Source organism: Toxotes jaculatrix, chromosome 3, assembly GCF_017976425.1.
Source record: "Toxotes jaculatrix isolate fToxJac2 chromosome 3, fToxJac2.pri, whole genome shotgun sequence".
Taxonomy (NCBI): domain Eukaryota; kingdom Metazoa; phylum Chordata; class Actinopteri; family Toxotidae; genus Toxotes; species Toxotes jaculatrix.
The window spans coordinates 4,171,044-4,188,564 of NC_054396.1; the positions used below are offsets into that span (position 1 = coordinate 4,171,044).

At 40.1% G+C, this 17,521-nt stretch overlaps 1 protein-coding gene and 1 non-coding gene across 3 annotated transcripts in view; both read right to left on the bottom strand.

Moving 5' to 3' along the window:
* Positions 1–4,631, bottom strand: part of mfsd4aa (major facilitator superfamily domain containing 4Aa) — a 13,650-nt gene extending 9,019 nt beyond the window's left edge. For both annotated transcript variants that reach the window (XM_041033710.1, XM_041033709.1), the window contains exons 1-3: positions 4,295–4,631; positions 2,204–2,402; positions 26–280 (exon numbers count right to left, since the gene is read on the bottom strand). In XM_041033710.1, coding sequence (XP_040889644.1) covers positions 26–280; positions 2,204–2,402; positions 4,295–4,527 — 687 coding nt within the window. In that variant the 5' untranslated portion in view covers positions 4,528–4,631. The remainder of the gene's footprint in view (positions 1–25; positions 281–2,203; positions 2,403–4,294) is intronic.
* Positions 1,563–1,635, bottom strand: trnaf-gaa. Its single transcript has one exon. It is a non-coding gene; the product is annotated as a tRNA-Phe (tRNA).
* Positions 4,632–17,521: the final 12,890 nt, after the last annotated feature.

Sequence of the window (17,521 nt, forward strand, 5' to 3'; positions counted from 1 at the left end):
TCATGTTATAGTGTCATCATCTCACATTGATAAGAGCCATGATCCAGAAAGCATAGGACACCCTGGTGATGACCACACCCTCAGTGTGCAGAGGATACTGTGAGATGTTGTGCAGTGCTGTTCCATGCCCGGCAAGGCTGCTGCGGAGGTGCTGTAGGTCCGAGGAAGTGGACGAGTTGGCCGTCCAGTTGGCACCCAGAACACAGCTGTCCTCTGCCAGGAAAGGATCAGCCACCAGGGGACTGACCAGTGCTCCCAGGCCTATGAAGAAATGCAAGGCCTGGGGAGAGAAGTGAACAAAGGTCCATGCAGGATTATATACCAGGGGAGTCTCACACCATATACCTGCATGTTATTCCCCTCTCTCTATTTCCCAGTACTTCCTGTATATATCTGCACTCTAAATCCACTAATGCTGAGTGAATGTAAAATAATAATATGCAATACGCTGTTTTTAGGCAATGATTTGGTGTGTATGACTGCGTGTGTATGTCTGTTATGTATGCTGCTAATGTTACTATATGTTTTATTTATTTATTCTTTTTAATATTTTTTTTTATGCACTGACTGGAGAGCACTTTAAATTTCGTTGTACCTGTGACAATGACAATAAAGATCTATTCTATTCTATTCTATTCTATACCCCAAAATCTTAAAGATCACTGACTCACAGGTAGAAACTGTGAGGTGATATATCACTGAGATATTTCGAGGCTGTCTTACATTGACTACAAGATCCACCCAGTGATGTTCAGGTATGGGGACTGTGAGGACCCTTCCAAAAGCTACAGCTTGAGTTGCTTGATGTAGTTCATGGTGGATTTTTAGGTCTGATTAGGATCATGGTCCTGTTGTAGTTTCTTGACTGACTGCAGCACATTTGCATCCAGAATTTGTTCATATTGAGGGGAATAAACTCTTCTGTCAATCTGTGCGATGTTTCCTGCCACATTCAGCCCCAAAGAATAATATTTCCACCCCCATGCTTAACAGCTGGCAAAAAGAGGGTTACTGAATAGAAATTTAGAAAGGTGACCAAACTTTTGCACATGCCACAATTATAGTTTCATTTTTTTCTATCTTTTAAGTTCATGAAATAAAAAGTAACTGTGCATTATTATTTGAAGAAACGTGTTAGCAAACTATGGCCTGTTTATACACTAAACAGAGACAAAGCAACATTAACGTTTATTTTACGCTCCCTCAGCCCTCTATGTCCTTACATCCTCCCACTCCTGCTCAGCTCATTTGGTGTAGCTTTTTTTAAGTTATAAGATGTGTAGATGTTATTTAGTGACAACCATGTTTTGGAAAGATGGTAAAAAAAATTTAAAATGATTTCATTTCATCTTGTTCAAGGTTTTGCTGAACAAGAGTATCCAGATAAGTTAAGCTGCTTTCACATATGCATTGCAGTGATAAACTTTTATAGACATTACCTGGAGGAGCTGTATGTGCAAATGCAAACATACAAATCACTTGAACTGGAACAAAGTCCATATAATGCTCCACTGAGCAATGCTAAATGCTAAAGCAACATCCTGAAAAGATAACTCCTCAGCTGCCGAAACCCGGGATCGAACCAGGGACCTTTAGATCTTCAGTCTAACGCTCTCCCAACTGAGCTATTTCGGCACACTGTACTATTTTGACAGAGGCTCTGTGACGCAAAACAGAGGCATTTTTTTCAGTAAACATTTCACAAACCAGGATAGGTACCTACTGTCATTTTCATTCGAAATACTGAATAGATATTAATGCTACCTGAGAGTGTCACATGTACATTAATTACATCCATATTTCCCTCCCTGGTGTCTCTTTGTTATAGCCACTGAAGAAGGAGCAACATGTAATAATGACATGTTTGGAACTGTAAACGCTGTGTTTAGGAAAATGTTTGTGTTCTCTGATATTGGCTGTGTTGCAGCTCAGAGCCACCATCCTGAATAGAACTTTTCTCAAGCCATCTGAATACAGACCCAGACCGAGGTGGGTCAACAGCTTCTAATACCAGGGCAACATGACTGAAGCCTAGTATTGAAACAGGGACCTTTAGATAATAATATGTTATTGTATTGTACATATTTTTGTATGAACATTCACAGCAACATCTTCAGCTGCCTTTTCTTGAACATGAAGTGCAGAACAGACGCAACACGCAGACATTCACAGCTGTCGCTCCCCCTCCCTCTCCTCCTCTGACCTGCAGGAAGATGGCCGAGTCCTTCTGGTACAGTTTCACCAGCTGCAGGTTGGCGATGGTGTCGATCACCCCCATGGCTTTGCCGGCAAGCGCCATGGCGACAGACAACAGTACCACATGGTGACATAACGGTATGATGGCAAACACGAGCGAGATGATGAGAGTGCAGGAGAAGAGGGCGGACAAGGAGGACAGGAGTCTGGAGAAGACACGGAGACAACACAGCACCCCCAGCATTATGCAGCATATTTGGACTATGATGACAAAAATACATCCAGTCAGTCATTGACCAAGGTGATTATAGTTTTACTTTTTTCATTAATTTTTGTCATTTTCATTTCATAGTGACCTTTTGATTTCAATATCAGTTTAATTTTAAATAAAGTTTTTAAAGCTTGTTCACTAGTTTAGGTTTTATTTTTTGAAAATACTTAGTTTTAGTTTCGTTTTTATTAGTTTTTGTTGTTTTTGTAATATAGGGTATTTGTTAAGGGTGGGTTTCATAAAGGTCAGAAAAAGTTTTGTGTAATAAAAACTCAGCAAAACCATTTAAGAAAAATTTCTTCAAGCTTCCTGGCCTGAATCTAGCTTCTGTTTTGGTGGAGGGTTCCTAACTTGCTCTTATCTGTGACAGTCATATTCAGAGTGATCCCAAATGGGACTGTGGTGCTTCCTGCTGAATTTTGCCACCGCCATGCTGCCAGTAAGATAGATGTCATAACCACTAAACATATGAATTGACAAAGAGCAAATGTAAATTTTTAGGCAAAATTACAGATTTTCAATTTGAATCATTGCTTTTTCAACATATTCTTATTCTTTATTTACAAAAAACATATTCTTATTCAACTGACCAGTACTGTGACTTAGCCCTGGGACTGGGACTGGGATTTCCAGCCTGTTGTTGTTGCAGTAAAGTCACCTTGATGGTCTGCTGCTCCTCTAACTTTTATTTACCCAGTAGGTTATCACAGCTCTCCAGCCTCAGTACACCTACACTTTATCTTCACCAAGTATTCCCCTACTTTCCTGCCAACTTTCCACTCTCCTTTTAACCTTGTCCTACATAACTTTTAGTTTGCTGAAGACACTGTTCAGCATGAGATTAAGTGGTAAAATAAAGCACAGTAGCCGCCAGTCAGTAATCACCAGAGGATAAAAATTTACTGTGAATGTATGAATGTTTTTATGTGGTGAAACTTTATGTGCTACTGTACACCAGTTCCAAAGAAAAACAGTATATGTCCCTATGGAGTGAGGACATTTCAGGAAAGTGAGGACATTTTGACCAGTTCTGACTTTCTGACACACCTTCAAAGGCCTGTTTGAGGGTAAAGACTTGTTTTTAGGGTTCAGGTTAAAGTTAGAGTTAATCATTTAGTTGTAATGGTTAAGGTCAGGATAAGGGGCTAGGGAAAGCAAACTCATACGACCTCTAAACGTGTCCCTGTCCACTTCACACAAACACTCCCATCTACACCTCAGGTCACAGTGCAGTGGCTGCTTAATGTGGGAGGTTTGGCTCAGACCTGAAACAATCATCTGCCATTTGAATGTTTGAATTTGCCAGTTAAATTTACAATTCAGTCCAGCTGTCAAAGGTGAAAGTCTTAATGTGCTCACTGAAATACTCCACATGCAAACATTTTAACAGTCACGTTCAATTCCAATGTCATATGTTCTGTCAATTTTAGTTCCAGATGATTATTGTATCATGTGTTTTCCTAAAGTCAAGACAGTCAAGATTTTCAATTCACAGAAATATTACTGAGGACAGGACCTTTACGTCCCAGAGCAATCAGGAAATACAGGCACATGTAATAGTATTGAATGATTCTGTTTCTGTTTCTCCCCAGCCAGTTTCCACAAAGCCATTGAGTTTTGTGGAAATTGGCTTTATTTAAATTTTTGTGTAAAAATAATAATACTTGATAGATTTAGAGCAGATGAAAATTAAATCCATGGTATTTAACCATATTTCATCCTTCAAATATTTTCAGGTATATGGAATAGATGCATGAACATGACAACACAACAACACAACAGTTTGGGGGGTGGTGGGTTATGTTAAAGATCACTAACCAGACTCACGTTTTCTTAAAGAGTCCTCCCAAGCTGCTGCCCACCAGCAGGAAGAACTGCTGGGAGAAGAAGACCCACGTGATCTGCTGCAGGGTGGACTGGGTCTGACACCTCAGGTCCAGGATGGTGGGTCCCAGGAAGGCGATGCACAGGCCGAAGCTGAAGAACACGCTCCAGTAGGTGAGAGTTTGCTGCCAGTGGCGCTTAAATAGCGACCAGATCCTCTCGTCTAGCAGCTTCATGTTGGTCCTCAGAGGAGGTTTAACTCCTGAGCGCTGCACAGACCACACAGCTCCCAGCCGCTCATTTACGCCGACAGCTTGGAGCGCTATCAGTCTGCAAAATAACAAAGTGCCAGCGGAGAAAGTAAACAGAGATCAGGAGTCACCCAGCCCCGGGCAGTTTCCAGTTCAGTGCCAGTTATCCTGTTGACGGACGTGACGCTGATTGGCTGATGTCCCAGGGTCCCGCCCTGTTTCTGACTGCTCTCAGATCAGTTTTTCTCTGACAGATGTACTATATCCCACATTGTAGGCTACATGATTATTGGTAAGGCTTTGGTTTAGGTTCACCAATTAATCAATTAAAACATTATTTAAACATTTAATAATTACTTTATAACGTATTATAAAGTAGTTGTTGGCAAGATTAAGAACATTTAAGGTGTTTATTAATGTATAGTATTGGCCAACAAATACAGTTTCATCCATAAAGGCATATTTCATTTAATTTCAATTCTGTTTAACTGGCAAATGCACTATTAAACACATCTGTTTGCAACTAGATCATAGTGCGTTTAAAATAATCGATTAAATGCTTATATATTACTCCTAAATTCAAATAGATGGACTTAAAGTGTGTGTGATTATTTCCCTGTAGTCACTGGCCTGGACTTTGCTTTCTTTGAATTGAAAGTCAAAACTTGGAGTCTCTTGTTGATGTGGTGAGATTCCCTCCATGTTTCATCAGTTACAGCTCTGCTAGGTCACGCAAATTAGATTTCATTACTTTCCTGACCTCAGTCGCAAGACATTTGATATCACACAGGAATTCTGTGTGTGTTTACTGTTCTTTGTATGAACTTAACTGGCAAATAAAAGCTATTAATGGCACTTAAAAAAAATATTTATATTTATATAAATGTATAATATATTCTGTATAATAAGACATTATAATGCCCTGTGTGTGAATCTTTGAAAAACAAAAAAGGTATATAATTCGTTATGAAATCCCACAGTGTTTCAGGGCCTCAGACACCAGTTTCACCTTAGACTGCAATGATATGCATTGATATGCAGTCTAGTTGCAGCCAGTCCACTATTTGTGTGTTCCTGACTCATCACAAAACTCAACGGTGTGTACAGAAAAATGTAAACATGAATATAGATCACTTCACATCCTCTACTCTGGTACTGCCAAAACCTGATTACATCCATTACTGGTGTGGGGTGTACCACCGCACACTATTGTTATTCTCGTTTTTCATACACCTAGAATTTCAGTTCGTAACTCGTCCCACACTGTTGAGCGCACACCAACAAATTATACATCAAAACGTGCGGCTCGATCGGACTCAGTGTGCTTGTATTTTTTTCTCATGAGTGATTTTGGAAAAATTCAGAGTTTACAATGGGAATGTATTGCGGAATGTTCCAGCCTAGAGTGGGAGCTTAGAGTCTTCTTTCTCACAATGTGTTTTCTTTATCGGTAGGATTTGAAAGATAGATAGATAAAAATAGTAACAGTAGCAGATTTAGTGGTCAGCAATTGCAATTGTCGTGAATGACAGCCAATAGTAGTTTTTGCTTTTTAGTTATTTGCACTTTTTTTATTTGCCCTATTGATTTTATTTTTCACAAACAATTGTGTGTAATGCAAGTGCAAATGCAAATTTTTTGTTATGTTTTTAGTGTTGATATTGTTATTTTGTTATATTGTTGTTGTTTCTGAACAGAAAACTAAACAAAAATCTTAACTGAAAAAGTAACATTTAAATTTTGACTTAAAAAGTATTTTTGATTTGCCTAAAATCTTTGTCCTGTGTTTTATTATGATCATAATCATGATCAACTAATTGAAAATTGAAAAATCACAAAATCATTCAATGATCATGAAAATTCAAATTTTCAATTTTCATTCATATTTGCATATTGTATTTACGTCATTATGACCCATTGCTCCGCCCTACACAAAAATAGATAAACTGTTTTTCTGAGTATAAAAGTATTGATAGTGGTATCAGCAGTACTGGCCCTGTATTTACTTGGTATGGGATCATACCAAATTTTGCAATATGGCACATATTCTATTAGTCCTCCTATTAGCTCCTATTAGTTTCTATGTTTTGTTTCGTAATACATGGCCTGTGATATTATGGTCTGGCTCAATTATCACTGGCCAATTATTAGCCAATCAGAGATGACGACCCACCTGGTTGTTAGAGGGGTGGAACATAAAAAGGCCAGGTACAGGCCGGGAGGACGCTAGAAACAGGTGGACAGGGAGACTTTGTGAGTTCATGCAAATCTGTGAACTGCTGTTGTCCATCAGGTGAAGACCCAGGACTTTGAGTGAAAGTGTAACCTGATAAAACCGGACGCTGAGCCGTGTGTTGGAGCTGGTTTCAGCTCGTAGTTCAGCTAAACCACGGTACCACTGCGACCACCACGCAACCCACCGAGTCCGCCATTACCGCTCCGGTTTGGAGGAGAGGAGAGCGCTTGTGCGCGGAACGCAGAGTCCACCGAGTTTCTGAGTGAGTATGGAGACAGTGTGAGCACACTGAGGGAAACAGACCAGGTGTATCAGACCAGGTGGATCAGCCTGTGAATCTCTGGATTTCAGATGCTGCAACAGAGGCCTTTCCACCGCGTGAGCCACAGACGCCACTTTGTGCTCATGTCCGCGCACATTCTCGCGCACACAGTCTCAGTGCCTCCATCGCACCGCTCACCTTGGACAGACGGCTTGGAAACGGCTTTCTGGATTTTTTACGCAAAGTGAGTTCACACAACATTTCAATCCACGATTTCAGACGAGCCCCAACGAGCGCGGCAACTACATGGTTCCGAAAACAGTCACAGTTTACGGTGCCATGTTGCGCTGGTGCCACCTGGGGTTATGTTGTAAGGTGGAGCTCACCTGGTTCTGTAGTAAATATTTCTTAAGTCTTGGTGGTTTGACATATTTAAATTCTGGACCGTGATGTGGTTCATGTGGTAAAGATAAAGGCTGAATATGACACGCGGGACAGCGCAGCCGCACAGAGATAATTAGGCCTCAGCGGCCTCCTCAGTTCACGTTAGTAATCCCTCAGTTCACCTCCCACATGCTCATGTTATCAGGGGTATGTGGAGACAGGCCTGTACGTCCTCAGAGTTTTTACCCACAGAAACATTTATTAGTTAAATTAGAGTCCACAGCTGACGGTAAAACACCGTCAGCAGTTTGATCAGAGTTGGGTTTCCGTTTTACTTCTTGAGCAGAATTTAATCAAACAATATTTAAAGATTGTGAAACGCTGCTCAGTGAAGCTGCCGATCTCTAAACCACCTGCAGTCAGTCTGAAGATCTTCATCTTTCAGCTTCACCACAGTCATCCTCACTCAAACATCACAGTCTTCAATATGATCAATAACTATGACAGGAATGTTCCATCAGCTCGATCACAGCAGGAGAAATTATCATTCCCTGATCAGTGTGTGTGTATAAAGCTTCACACAGATTAATTTATATTCAGTGAACTGATGTCCACAGAGTGTGAGTGTTGGACAGGATCAGTCCACTCTGTGTCTTCACAGGTGAACTGCAGACTCAGACTGAGCTGGTTCTTCTTCTTCTTCTTTCAGGTCCACAAACAGATCAGCATGAGAAGAAATCAACTAATTGTAAGTGAAGTTTTTATTCTGCTGCTGGGGTGTGTTTGGTCGGCCACTGTGCCGACCAAACACACCCCATCTCTCGCATGCACATTGCGCATAGACACACACACACACACACAAACACGGCGACTATGCCAATCTGTCTCACCCTCTTTTTCTTTCTGTCTCACACACGGCCACCGTGCCATAATTATTACTGTCCGCCCGACCATTAGCCCGTCTCTCTGTCCCAGGGGTCGGCAACCTTAAATACTCAAAGAGCCATTTGGAAGAGAAAACACCCAGAGCCACAAAACCCTTTTGACATCTAAAATGGGCATAACACTGCATATATCGTTTTTTTTAACCGTATGCTATGTATAAAAAAACTATAGTGTGTTGCATTGATGAAATCAATGAACTGCTACAGAGATCACGAAATTTTATTTCTCTATGTAACAAAAACATTTTGAACTCCGAACAAAAGATGCTTGGTTGATGCTAACTTTCAAATAAAATACTCAATGTCTATTTGAGTTAAATTATCCGCCTGCAGCGAACCAAAAATGCCGTGTGCTTCTGTGCTCCCTCATCACTTTATCGCGTGTACTGGAGCGTGCAGTCAGCTCTCAACCTGAAAATGCTGCTGCCAGGTGTCACACATCAGCGGTTGTGACGCATATTTTGAGCGACAAAAAAATTAAAAATGTTTTAATATTACAAGATCACCATAATCATCAAATTTCGAATTACATTAAAAATGAATGAACTAAAATAAAAATACATTTAAATTACTTTTTTGATAAATAATTTTGAGTCGAGGGTTGCCGACCCCTGGTCTATCCCCTTTAACCCCCCCCTCTCAGTGTTGTAGCATCATTCTGACCATGTTGGATCAAGAGGCTATACGAGGTGTGTGACTAATTTCTTTGATGCAGGGATGTCTGGCCGCTGTTCCATAACTTTTCCTCCTACAGAATTTGTTCCTGTCCATTCAATATGGCTGCCATGGGTCATCTCTCTGTGTGTCTGTTGGTCGGGCGGGCATTTGTTTGCTTGTTTGCTTGCCAGTTTGTTTGTAGCGTCGATTTTGACCACGCTGGATCAAGAGGCTATATGAGGTATACGACTTTCACTTCTTTGATGCTGGGATGTCTGGCCGCCGCGCCATAACTTTTCCTCCTAGAGAATTTGTTCCTGTCCATCCTTCCAACCTGGCTGCTGTCCGTCCGTCCATCGTGCCTGTCCAGTCTTCAAGAGGTACATGGTATCTGATGTTTGCTTGGCCACCGTGCCATCACTGTACCTTGTCTCGGCTGCTGCGCCAGTCTCTGTCTTTCTGTCTCACTCTGTCTCTCTCTCACACACACACATACACATAGACTCACACTCACACATCTGTCTCTCTTTCCCTCTAATCAGCCTGCTAGGGGTTGATCTGGGGGCCCAGCATTGGGGCTGTTTAGGGCCTGTCTCTCTCTGTCTAATATGGTTGATTTTGGCCTTTTTCAGATCAGATAAACCTAAACACCAAATTTCCAAAGCCAGACAGATGATTGGCAGAATATACAGTGATATATATCAGCAGTTATAACACATAACAAAATACTTCAAATAAGGCAAATTAACGTAAACTTCTGACCATAGTCACAACTGTAGAAGGACAAATAACACGGGCAGCTGTAAACTACATTTACTATGGGGGGTACACACATACACAGCCTAAAAAAAAACAAAAAGGAAAATAATCAGGCATTTTGAAAAGTCAGACTGTCCTTTCAATTTGGATAGTTAAAGTTAGGTTAGGGTAAGGGGCTAAGGCATTATGTATTTTAGTTTAAACAGAAACATATATATATATATATATATATTACTTTTTATTTTTTTATTTTTATGTTTATATTTATATTTATTTATATATATATATTTTTTGTAATTTCTCCACATGTGCTTCCCTGTAAATTCTTTTAATCTGCTGAATCCCTGGTCATAACTTCTCTAAGATAATCATCACTGATTATAAGGACAAAGACTTTGATAATGACTTCCCTGTATTTTGACTTGTTTAAATGAACTGAAGAGAAGATTTTAAGGATAACAGGCTTTGTCTTGAAGTAGAACTGCTAGTCTTTATAAACAAATGTGAACAGAGTGACAGCCATTTCAGAAGGCAAACCTGAAAAGATGTTTACAGATGGTAGAGAAACCTTTCACTACGTTTTAAAAATCATGTCAAAGACACTAGAGGGGAATACACAGTTAAGGCCTCGTTCCAGTGCTTGAAGGAACAGAGTGAGGAAGACATGTTGAAGCTTGGACACACCATAAATTCTGCTTAAATGATTCTGTAGCTGCTGTTGTTTGATTATGAGTGAACTGAGGCTTTAATCTGTGGCTGAACTTCCACTGATGGTGTTACTCTCTTAATCCATGATATTTACTTTTACATTGTTGCACACATTGCTTCCTCGTTGTCAGTTCGCTCTTCTTTAGCACCTTTTTCATACACTTGTCATGCTATTTATTTTAGTTTAACTTATTTATGTGTATTTTTTTTATTCTTTTGTTTTCATATTTATCCTTTTTTTTTATTTTTTTGTTATTGTGAATTTATTTAACTTTGTCACTTGGATGAAGAAAACCTTGTGCTCTCTAGTGTTTGATCATTTGTGGGGTTTTATTGTTTTTTTAATTTCTCACTTTACATTTGGACTTTTATGTCTATGAGCCCAAGACATGGAGCTGTCAACCTGTTGATATTAGTCTGCAAAAGGTGTAAAGTGCAGTAGGAAACAATAGCGTCTTCTAAGACTGTCTCCATGTATGTCAGGACATTGGACTTGCTAATTACTGCTGAGCCTCTGTGGAAGGGTTTGCAAAGATCACAAGCCCACGGCAGAACATGCTGAGGAGGAGTTCCACAGGCAATACAGAACTGGAATGTGATGAAGTTTTGAGTTAATGGACTGATGGATAGATGAGTTCACAGACTCCCAGCAGACTTTCCACCCTGCAGGGATGGATGCACTGGACTCTTCCACAACAGTCTGTGAAAGCAGCAGACACCAGAGTCAGGGGAAGTGAGAAAGCGGCAACCAAAGGTAAGATCTGAGGTCATGTTGAAGGTTTGCTTTAGTCTGTTTGCTTTTTACTTACTGCTAATGATTGTTTTTTTTTTTTTTTTTCTCAGTTTGAGTCATATGTCCAACCTTAAGGAAGGCTGGAAGGGGAATGTTGTGGCCTGACCTGATCCACCAAGCCCTGGACACCGCCTAGATCTCCGGACCTGTTTTTTTTTTTTCTTTTTTTTTTTTTAAATTTCTTTACATTTGGACTTTTCTGTCTCTGAGCCCAACACATGGAGCTGTCAACCTGTTGATATTAGTCTGCAAAAGGTGTAAAGTGCAGTAGGAGACAATAGCATCCTCTCAGACTGCCTCCATGTACGTCAGGACATTGGACTTGCTAATTACTGCTGAGCCTCTGTGGAAGGGTTTGCGAAGATCACAAGACCACGGCAGAACATGCTGAGGAGAAGTTGCACTGGACTGTTCCACAACAGTCTGTGAAAGCAGCAGACACCAGAGTCAGGAAGTGATAGAGCCGCAACCAAAGGTAAGATCTGAGGTCACGTTGAAGGTTTGCTGTAGTCTGTTTTCTTTTTACTTACTGCTAATGATTGTTTTGTTTTTTCTCAGTTTGAGTCATATGTCCAACCTTAAGGAAGGCTGGAAGGGGAATGTTGTGGCCTGACGTGATCCAGCAAGCCCTGGACATCACCTAGATCTCCGGACCTCACCTCTGAAGGACTGTTGAAGCCCACATCACACAAGTCTGCAAGCTGCTCTTCAAACTACAGGACACAAGCAGGAAGTGAGTCTGCTGCATCTAGGAGGTGGATGGACTGATGTTCTGCATAGTGAAGCTCAAGTGCTGATTAAGCACAGACTGTGACCATTTAGAAACTCTGTGTTTGGAACTGAAGTTTTACCAGCTTTTCACTTGTGATTCCTCAAGAGGAGACAGTCTCAGGAAAGTGCAAACAAAACACAGCTGGATCTGTAATGTTGGCTTTCTCAAGTGGTTTTTCAGCTCATAGATCATGTGTTTTGAATTAAATTTCCAGCTGTGTTTTTGTTTTTTGTTAGATTCAGAAATAATCTTCTTTTTGTGTCAGATTTAGAGAGACTTTATTAATCCCTGATGTAAATTCTTTAGTTACAATCATACTCCAAATGGAAAATGAGGAAAATGCAATGTAGTATGCAGAAGAGTTGACAGAAGTGAGATAAAAATGTTCTTTAGATAAATTTAAATTAAGAATTAAAAAAACAAAACCTACAGTACCACCCCTTAAAATATTCATATATCCCAATATCAAACAAATTCACACCTCTTCATATTTATATTTACATATATACATCATAGGTCTGCAGTTTATTGAAGTGATTACTGTTGAGGTAAAAAGGTGGAATGTGAGCAAGGAGACTGATGACTGGTTTATATGGAATTATTGATAGAACATTGCTGTTCTGATCTGATGAACTGCTTTTAATTATTTTTCCAATGTTGGCTTTCTCAAGCAGTTATTCAGCCCATGGATGATGCTTTATCAATGCATGTAAAATCTGTATTGGCATCTGAGATACATTTGTGATCACACTTTTTTAAATTTTGAGTAAAATCATTGTTAGGTCAGTAAGTTGCTAAGTTTTCCATCAATAAATGGTGGAGGTACACAGGCAGCTCTAATGTAGGTCAATTGGGATCCTCCAAAGTAAGAGTTGTTTTTTAATAGTATTCAGCCTGTGTCCTGAGCATAGTTGCACTGCTGTCCATCATCACCAGCCAAATTTTGATAGAAGCTTTATTGTACAGGCAGGGTGAGTTGGACTTTGAGGTCAAACACTGGCTCGTCTCGCTCTGCCAAGTTTCGTTCCAAGGGGAGACAGGAGTAGGACCTTTCTGGGTTGAAGTAGGTGCGGTGAGGAAAAGTTTTGAGATTGTTACGTTATTTGGCGTCGGCACATAGGGAGGCCTCCCGACAGGGGAATTTTTCCCACCCCTGTAAAGCTCTATGTACAGTCAATTGCGGACAAGATTCACTGCAGTATTGAGCGACGTGGGCTTATTTGGGTCAGGTTTAAGTGTAGGTGGGTTTGTGCTCTTCTTCTTTTTTTTTTTTTTTTTTTTTTTTTATTGCGTGGTGGACAGGGTAAGGGAAGGAAGCCTGGCAGAGAGACGACTCAGATAGCTCAGACAACTGTAAAGATGCACCCAGTTTGGGTATATTTGCTTCATTTTCCATCTAGTGGTGATCATGAACGCAGTGACCACTGTGAAAACCTAATAGATGTGTCAAGTTCACCAGGTTGAACAATAATGATTAAGTTGCTCCTACTGAGCTACGTGCCAGTGACATACTTGAAATGAGACATTGTCATGGGCTGAATTGAAGAGAGTCTTAAGGATAACAGGCTTTGTCTTGAAGTAGAACTGCTAATCTTTATAAACAAATGTGAACAGAGTGACAGCCATTCCAGAAGGCAAACCTGAAAAGATGTTTACAGATGATAGAGAAACGTTTCACTATGTTTTAGAAACCATGTCAAAGACACTAGAGGGGAAGACACAGTTGAAGCCTCGTTTAGAACTTTTTTCAAATACTTGTAATGTTATTTTAGTTTGACTTCACATAATAATGTGTATGTTTTTTAATTCTTTTATTTTCATGTTTACCATCCTCCTTAATTTTTTTTTAATTGTGAATTTATTTAACTTTGTCATTTGGATGAAGAAAACCTTTTACTCTGTAGTGTTTGATCTTTTTTTTTTTTTTTTTTTTTTTTTTTTTTTTGGGCTCTACATTTGGGCTTTTCTGTCTCTGAGCCCAAGACGTGGAGCTGTCAACCTGTTATGATTAGTCAGCAAAAGTTGTAAAGTGCAGTAGGAGACAATAGGGTCCTCTCAGACTGTCTCCATGTACGTCAGGACATTGGACTTGCTAATTACTGCTGAGCCTCTGTGCTGAGAAGGAGTTCCACAGGCAATACAGAACTGGAATGTGATGAAGTTTTGAGTTAATGGACTGATGGATAGATGAGTTCACAGACTCCCAGCAGACTTTCCACCCTGCAGGGATGGATGCCCTGGACTCTTCCACAACAGTCTGTGAAACAAAACATGGAGCTGTCAACCTGTTTGCAGTCTGCAAAAGGTGTAAAGTGCAGTAGGAGACAATAGCATCCTCTCAGACTGCCTCCATGTATGTCAGGACATTGGACTTGCTAATTACTGCTGAGCCTCTGTAGAAGGGTTTGCAAAGATCACAAGACCATGGCAGAACATGCTGAGGAGGAGTTGCACTGGACTGTTCCACAACAGTCTGTGAAAGCAGCAGACACCAGAGTCAGGGGAAGTGAGAAAGCAGCAACCAAAGGTAAGATCTGAGGTCATGTTGAAGGTTTGCTTTAGTCTGTTTGCTTTTTACTTACTGCTAATGATTGTTTTTGTGTTTGTTTTTTTTCTCTCAGTTTGAGTCATATGTCCAACCTTAAGGAAGGCTGGAAGGGGAATGTTGTGGCCTGACCTGATCCACCAAGACCTGGACACCGCCTAGATCTCCGGACCTGTTTTTTTTTTCTGTTTTTTTTTTTAAATTTCTTTACATTTGGACTTTTCTGTCTCTGAGCCCAACACATGGAGCTGTCAACCTGTTTGCAGTCTGCAAAAGGTGTTAAGTGCAGTAGGAGACAATAGTATCCTCTCAGACTGCCTCCATGTATGTCAGGACATTGGACTTGCTAATTACAGCTGAGCCTCTGTGGAAGGGTTTGCAAAGATCACAAGACCACGGCAGAACATGCTGAGGAGGAGTTGCACTGGACTGTTCCACAACAGTCTGTGAAAGCAGCAGACACTAGAGTCAGATTAAGTGAGAGAGCAGCAACCAAAGGTAAGATCTGAGGTCTAGTTGAAGGTTTGCTTTAGTCTGTTTTCTTTTTACTTACTGCTAATGATTGTTTTGTTTTTTCTCAGTTTGAGTCATATGTCCAACCTTAAGGAAGGCTGGAAGGGGAATGTTGTGGCCTGACGTGATCCAGCAAGCCCTGGACATCACCTAGATCTCTGGACCTCACCTCTGAAGGACTGTTGAAGCCCACATCACACAAGTCTGCAAGCTGCTCTTCAAACTACAGGACACAAGCAGGAAGTGAGTCTGCTGCATCTAGGAGGTGGATGGACTGATGTTCTGCATAGTGAAGCTCAAGTGCTGATTAAGCACAGACTGTGACCATTTAGAAACTCTGTGTTTGGAGCTAAAGTTTTACTAGATTTTCACTTGTGATGCCTCAAGAGGAGACGGTCTCAGGAAAGTGCAAAGGAAACACAGCTGGATCTGTGATGTTGGCTTTCTCAAGTGGTTTTTCAGCTCATAGATCATGTGTTTTGAATTAAATTTCCAGCTGTGTTTTTGTTTTTTTGTTAGATTCAGAAACAAATAATCTTCTTTTTATGTGTCAGGTTTAGAGAGACTTTATTAATCCCTGGATGTAAATTCTTTATTTACAATCAAACTCCAAATGGAAAATGAAGAAAATGCAATGTAGTATGCAGAAGAGTTGACAGAAGTGAGATAAAAATGTTCTTTAGATAAATTTAAATTAAGAATTAAAAAAACGAAACCTACAGTACCACCCCTTAAAATATTCATATATCCCAATATCAGAAAAAAATTCACACCTCTTCATATTTATATTTACATATATACATCATAGGTCTGCAGTTTATTGAAGTGATTACTGTTGAGGTAAAAAGGTAGAATGTGAGCAAGGAGACTGATGACTGGTTTATATGGAATTATTGATAGAACATTGCTGTTCTGATCTGATGAATTGCTTTTAATTATTTTTCCAATGTTGGCTTTCTCAAGCAGTTATTCAGCCCATGAATGATGTTTTATCAATGCATGTAAAATCTGTATTGGCATCTAAGACACATTTGTGATCACACTTTTTTTTGGTATTGAGTAAAATCATTGTTAGGTCAGTAAGTTGCTAAGTTTTCCATCAGTAAATGGTGGAGGTACACAGGCAGCTCTAATGTAGGTCAATTGGGATCCTCCAAAGTAAGAGTTGTTTTTTAATAGTATTCAGCCTGTGTCCTGAGCATAGTTGCACTGCTGTCCATCATCACCAGCCAAATTTTGATAGAAGCTTTATTGTACAGGCAGGGTGAGTTGGACTTTGAGGTCAAACACTGGCTCGTCTCACTCTGCCAAGTTTCGTTCCAAGGGGAGACAGGAGTATGACCTTTCTGGGTTGAAGTAGGTGCGGTGAGAAAAAGTTTTGAGATTGTTACGTTATTTGGCGTCGGCACATAGGGAGGCCTCCCGACAGGGGAATTTTTCCCACCCCTGTAAAGCGATATGTACAGTCAATTGCATACAAGATTCACTGCAGTATTAAGCGACGTGGGGTTATTTAGGTCAGGTTTAAGTGTAGTTGGGTTCGTACATATTTTTTTATTGCGTGGTGGACAGGGTAAGGGAAGGAAGCCTGGCAGAGAGACGACTCAGATAGCTCAGACAACTGTAAAGATGCACCCAGTTTGGGTATATTTGCTTCATTTTCCATCTAGTGGTGATCATGAACGCAGTGACCACTGTGAAAATCTAATAGATGTGTCAAGTTCACCAGGTTGAACAATAATGATTAAGTTGCTCCTACTGAGCTACGTGCCAGTGACATACTTGAAATGAGACATTGTCATGGGCTGAATTGAAGAGAGTCTTAAGGATAACAGGCTTTGTCTTGAAGTAGAACTGCTAATCTTTCTAAACAAATGTGAACAGAGTGACAGCCATTCCAGAAGGCAAACCTGAAAAGATGTTTACAGATGATAGAGAAACGTTTCACTATGTTTTAGAAACCATGTCAAAGACACTAGAGGGGAAGACACAGTTGAAGCCTCGTTTAGAACTTTTTTCAAATACTTGTAATGTTATTTTAGTTTGACTTCACATAATAATGTGTATGTTTTTTAATTCTTTTATTTTCATGTTTACCATCCTCCTTAATTTTTTTTTAATTGTGAATTTATTTAACTTTGTCATTTGGATGAAGAAAACCTTTTACTCTGTAGTGTTTGATCTTTTTTTTTTTTTTTTTTTTTTTTTTTGGGCTCTACATTTGGGCTTTTCTGTCTCTGAGCCCAAGACGTGGAGCTGTCAACCTGTTATGATTAGTCAGCAAAAGTTGTAAAGTGCAGTAGGAGACAATAGGGTCCTCTCAGACTGTCTCCATGTACGTCAGGACATTGGACTTGCTAATTACTGCTGAGCCTCTGTGCTGAGAAGGAGTTCCACAGGCAATAC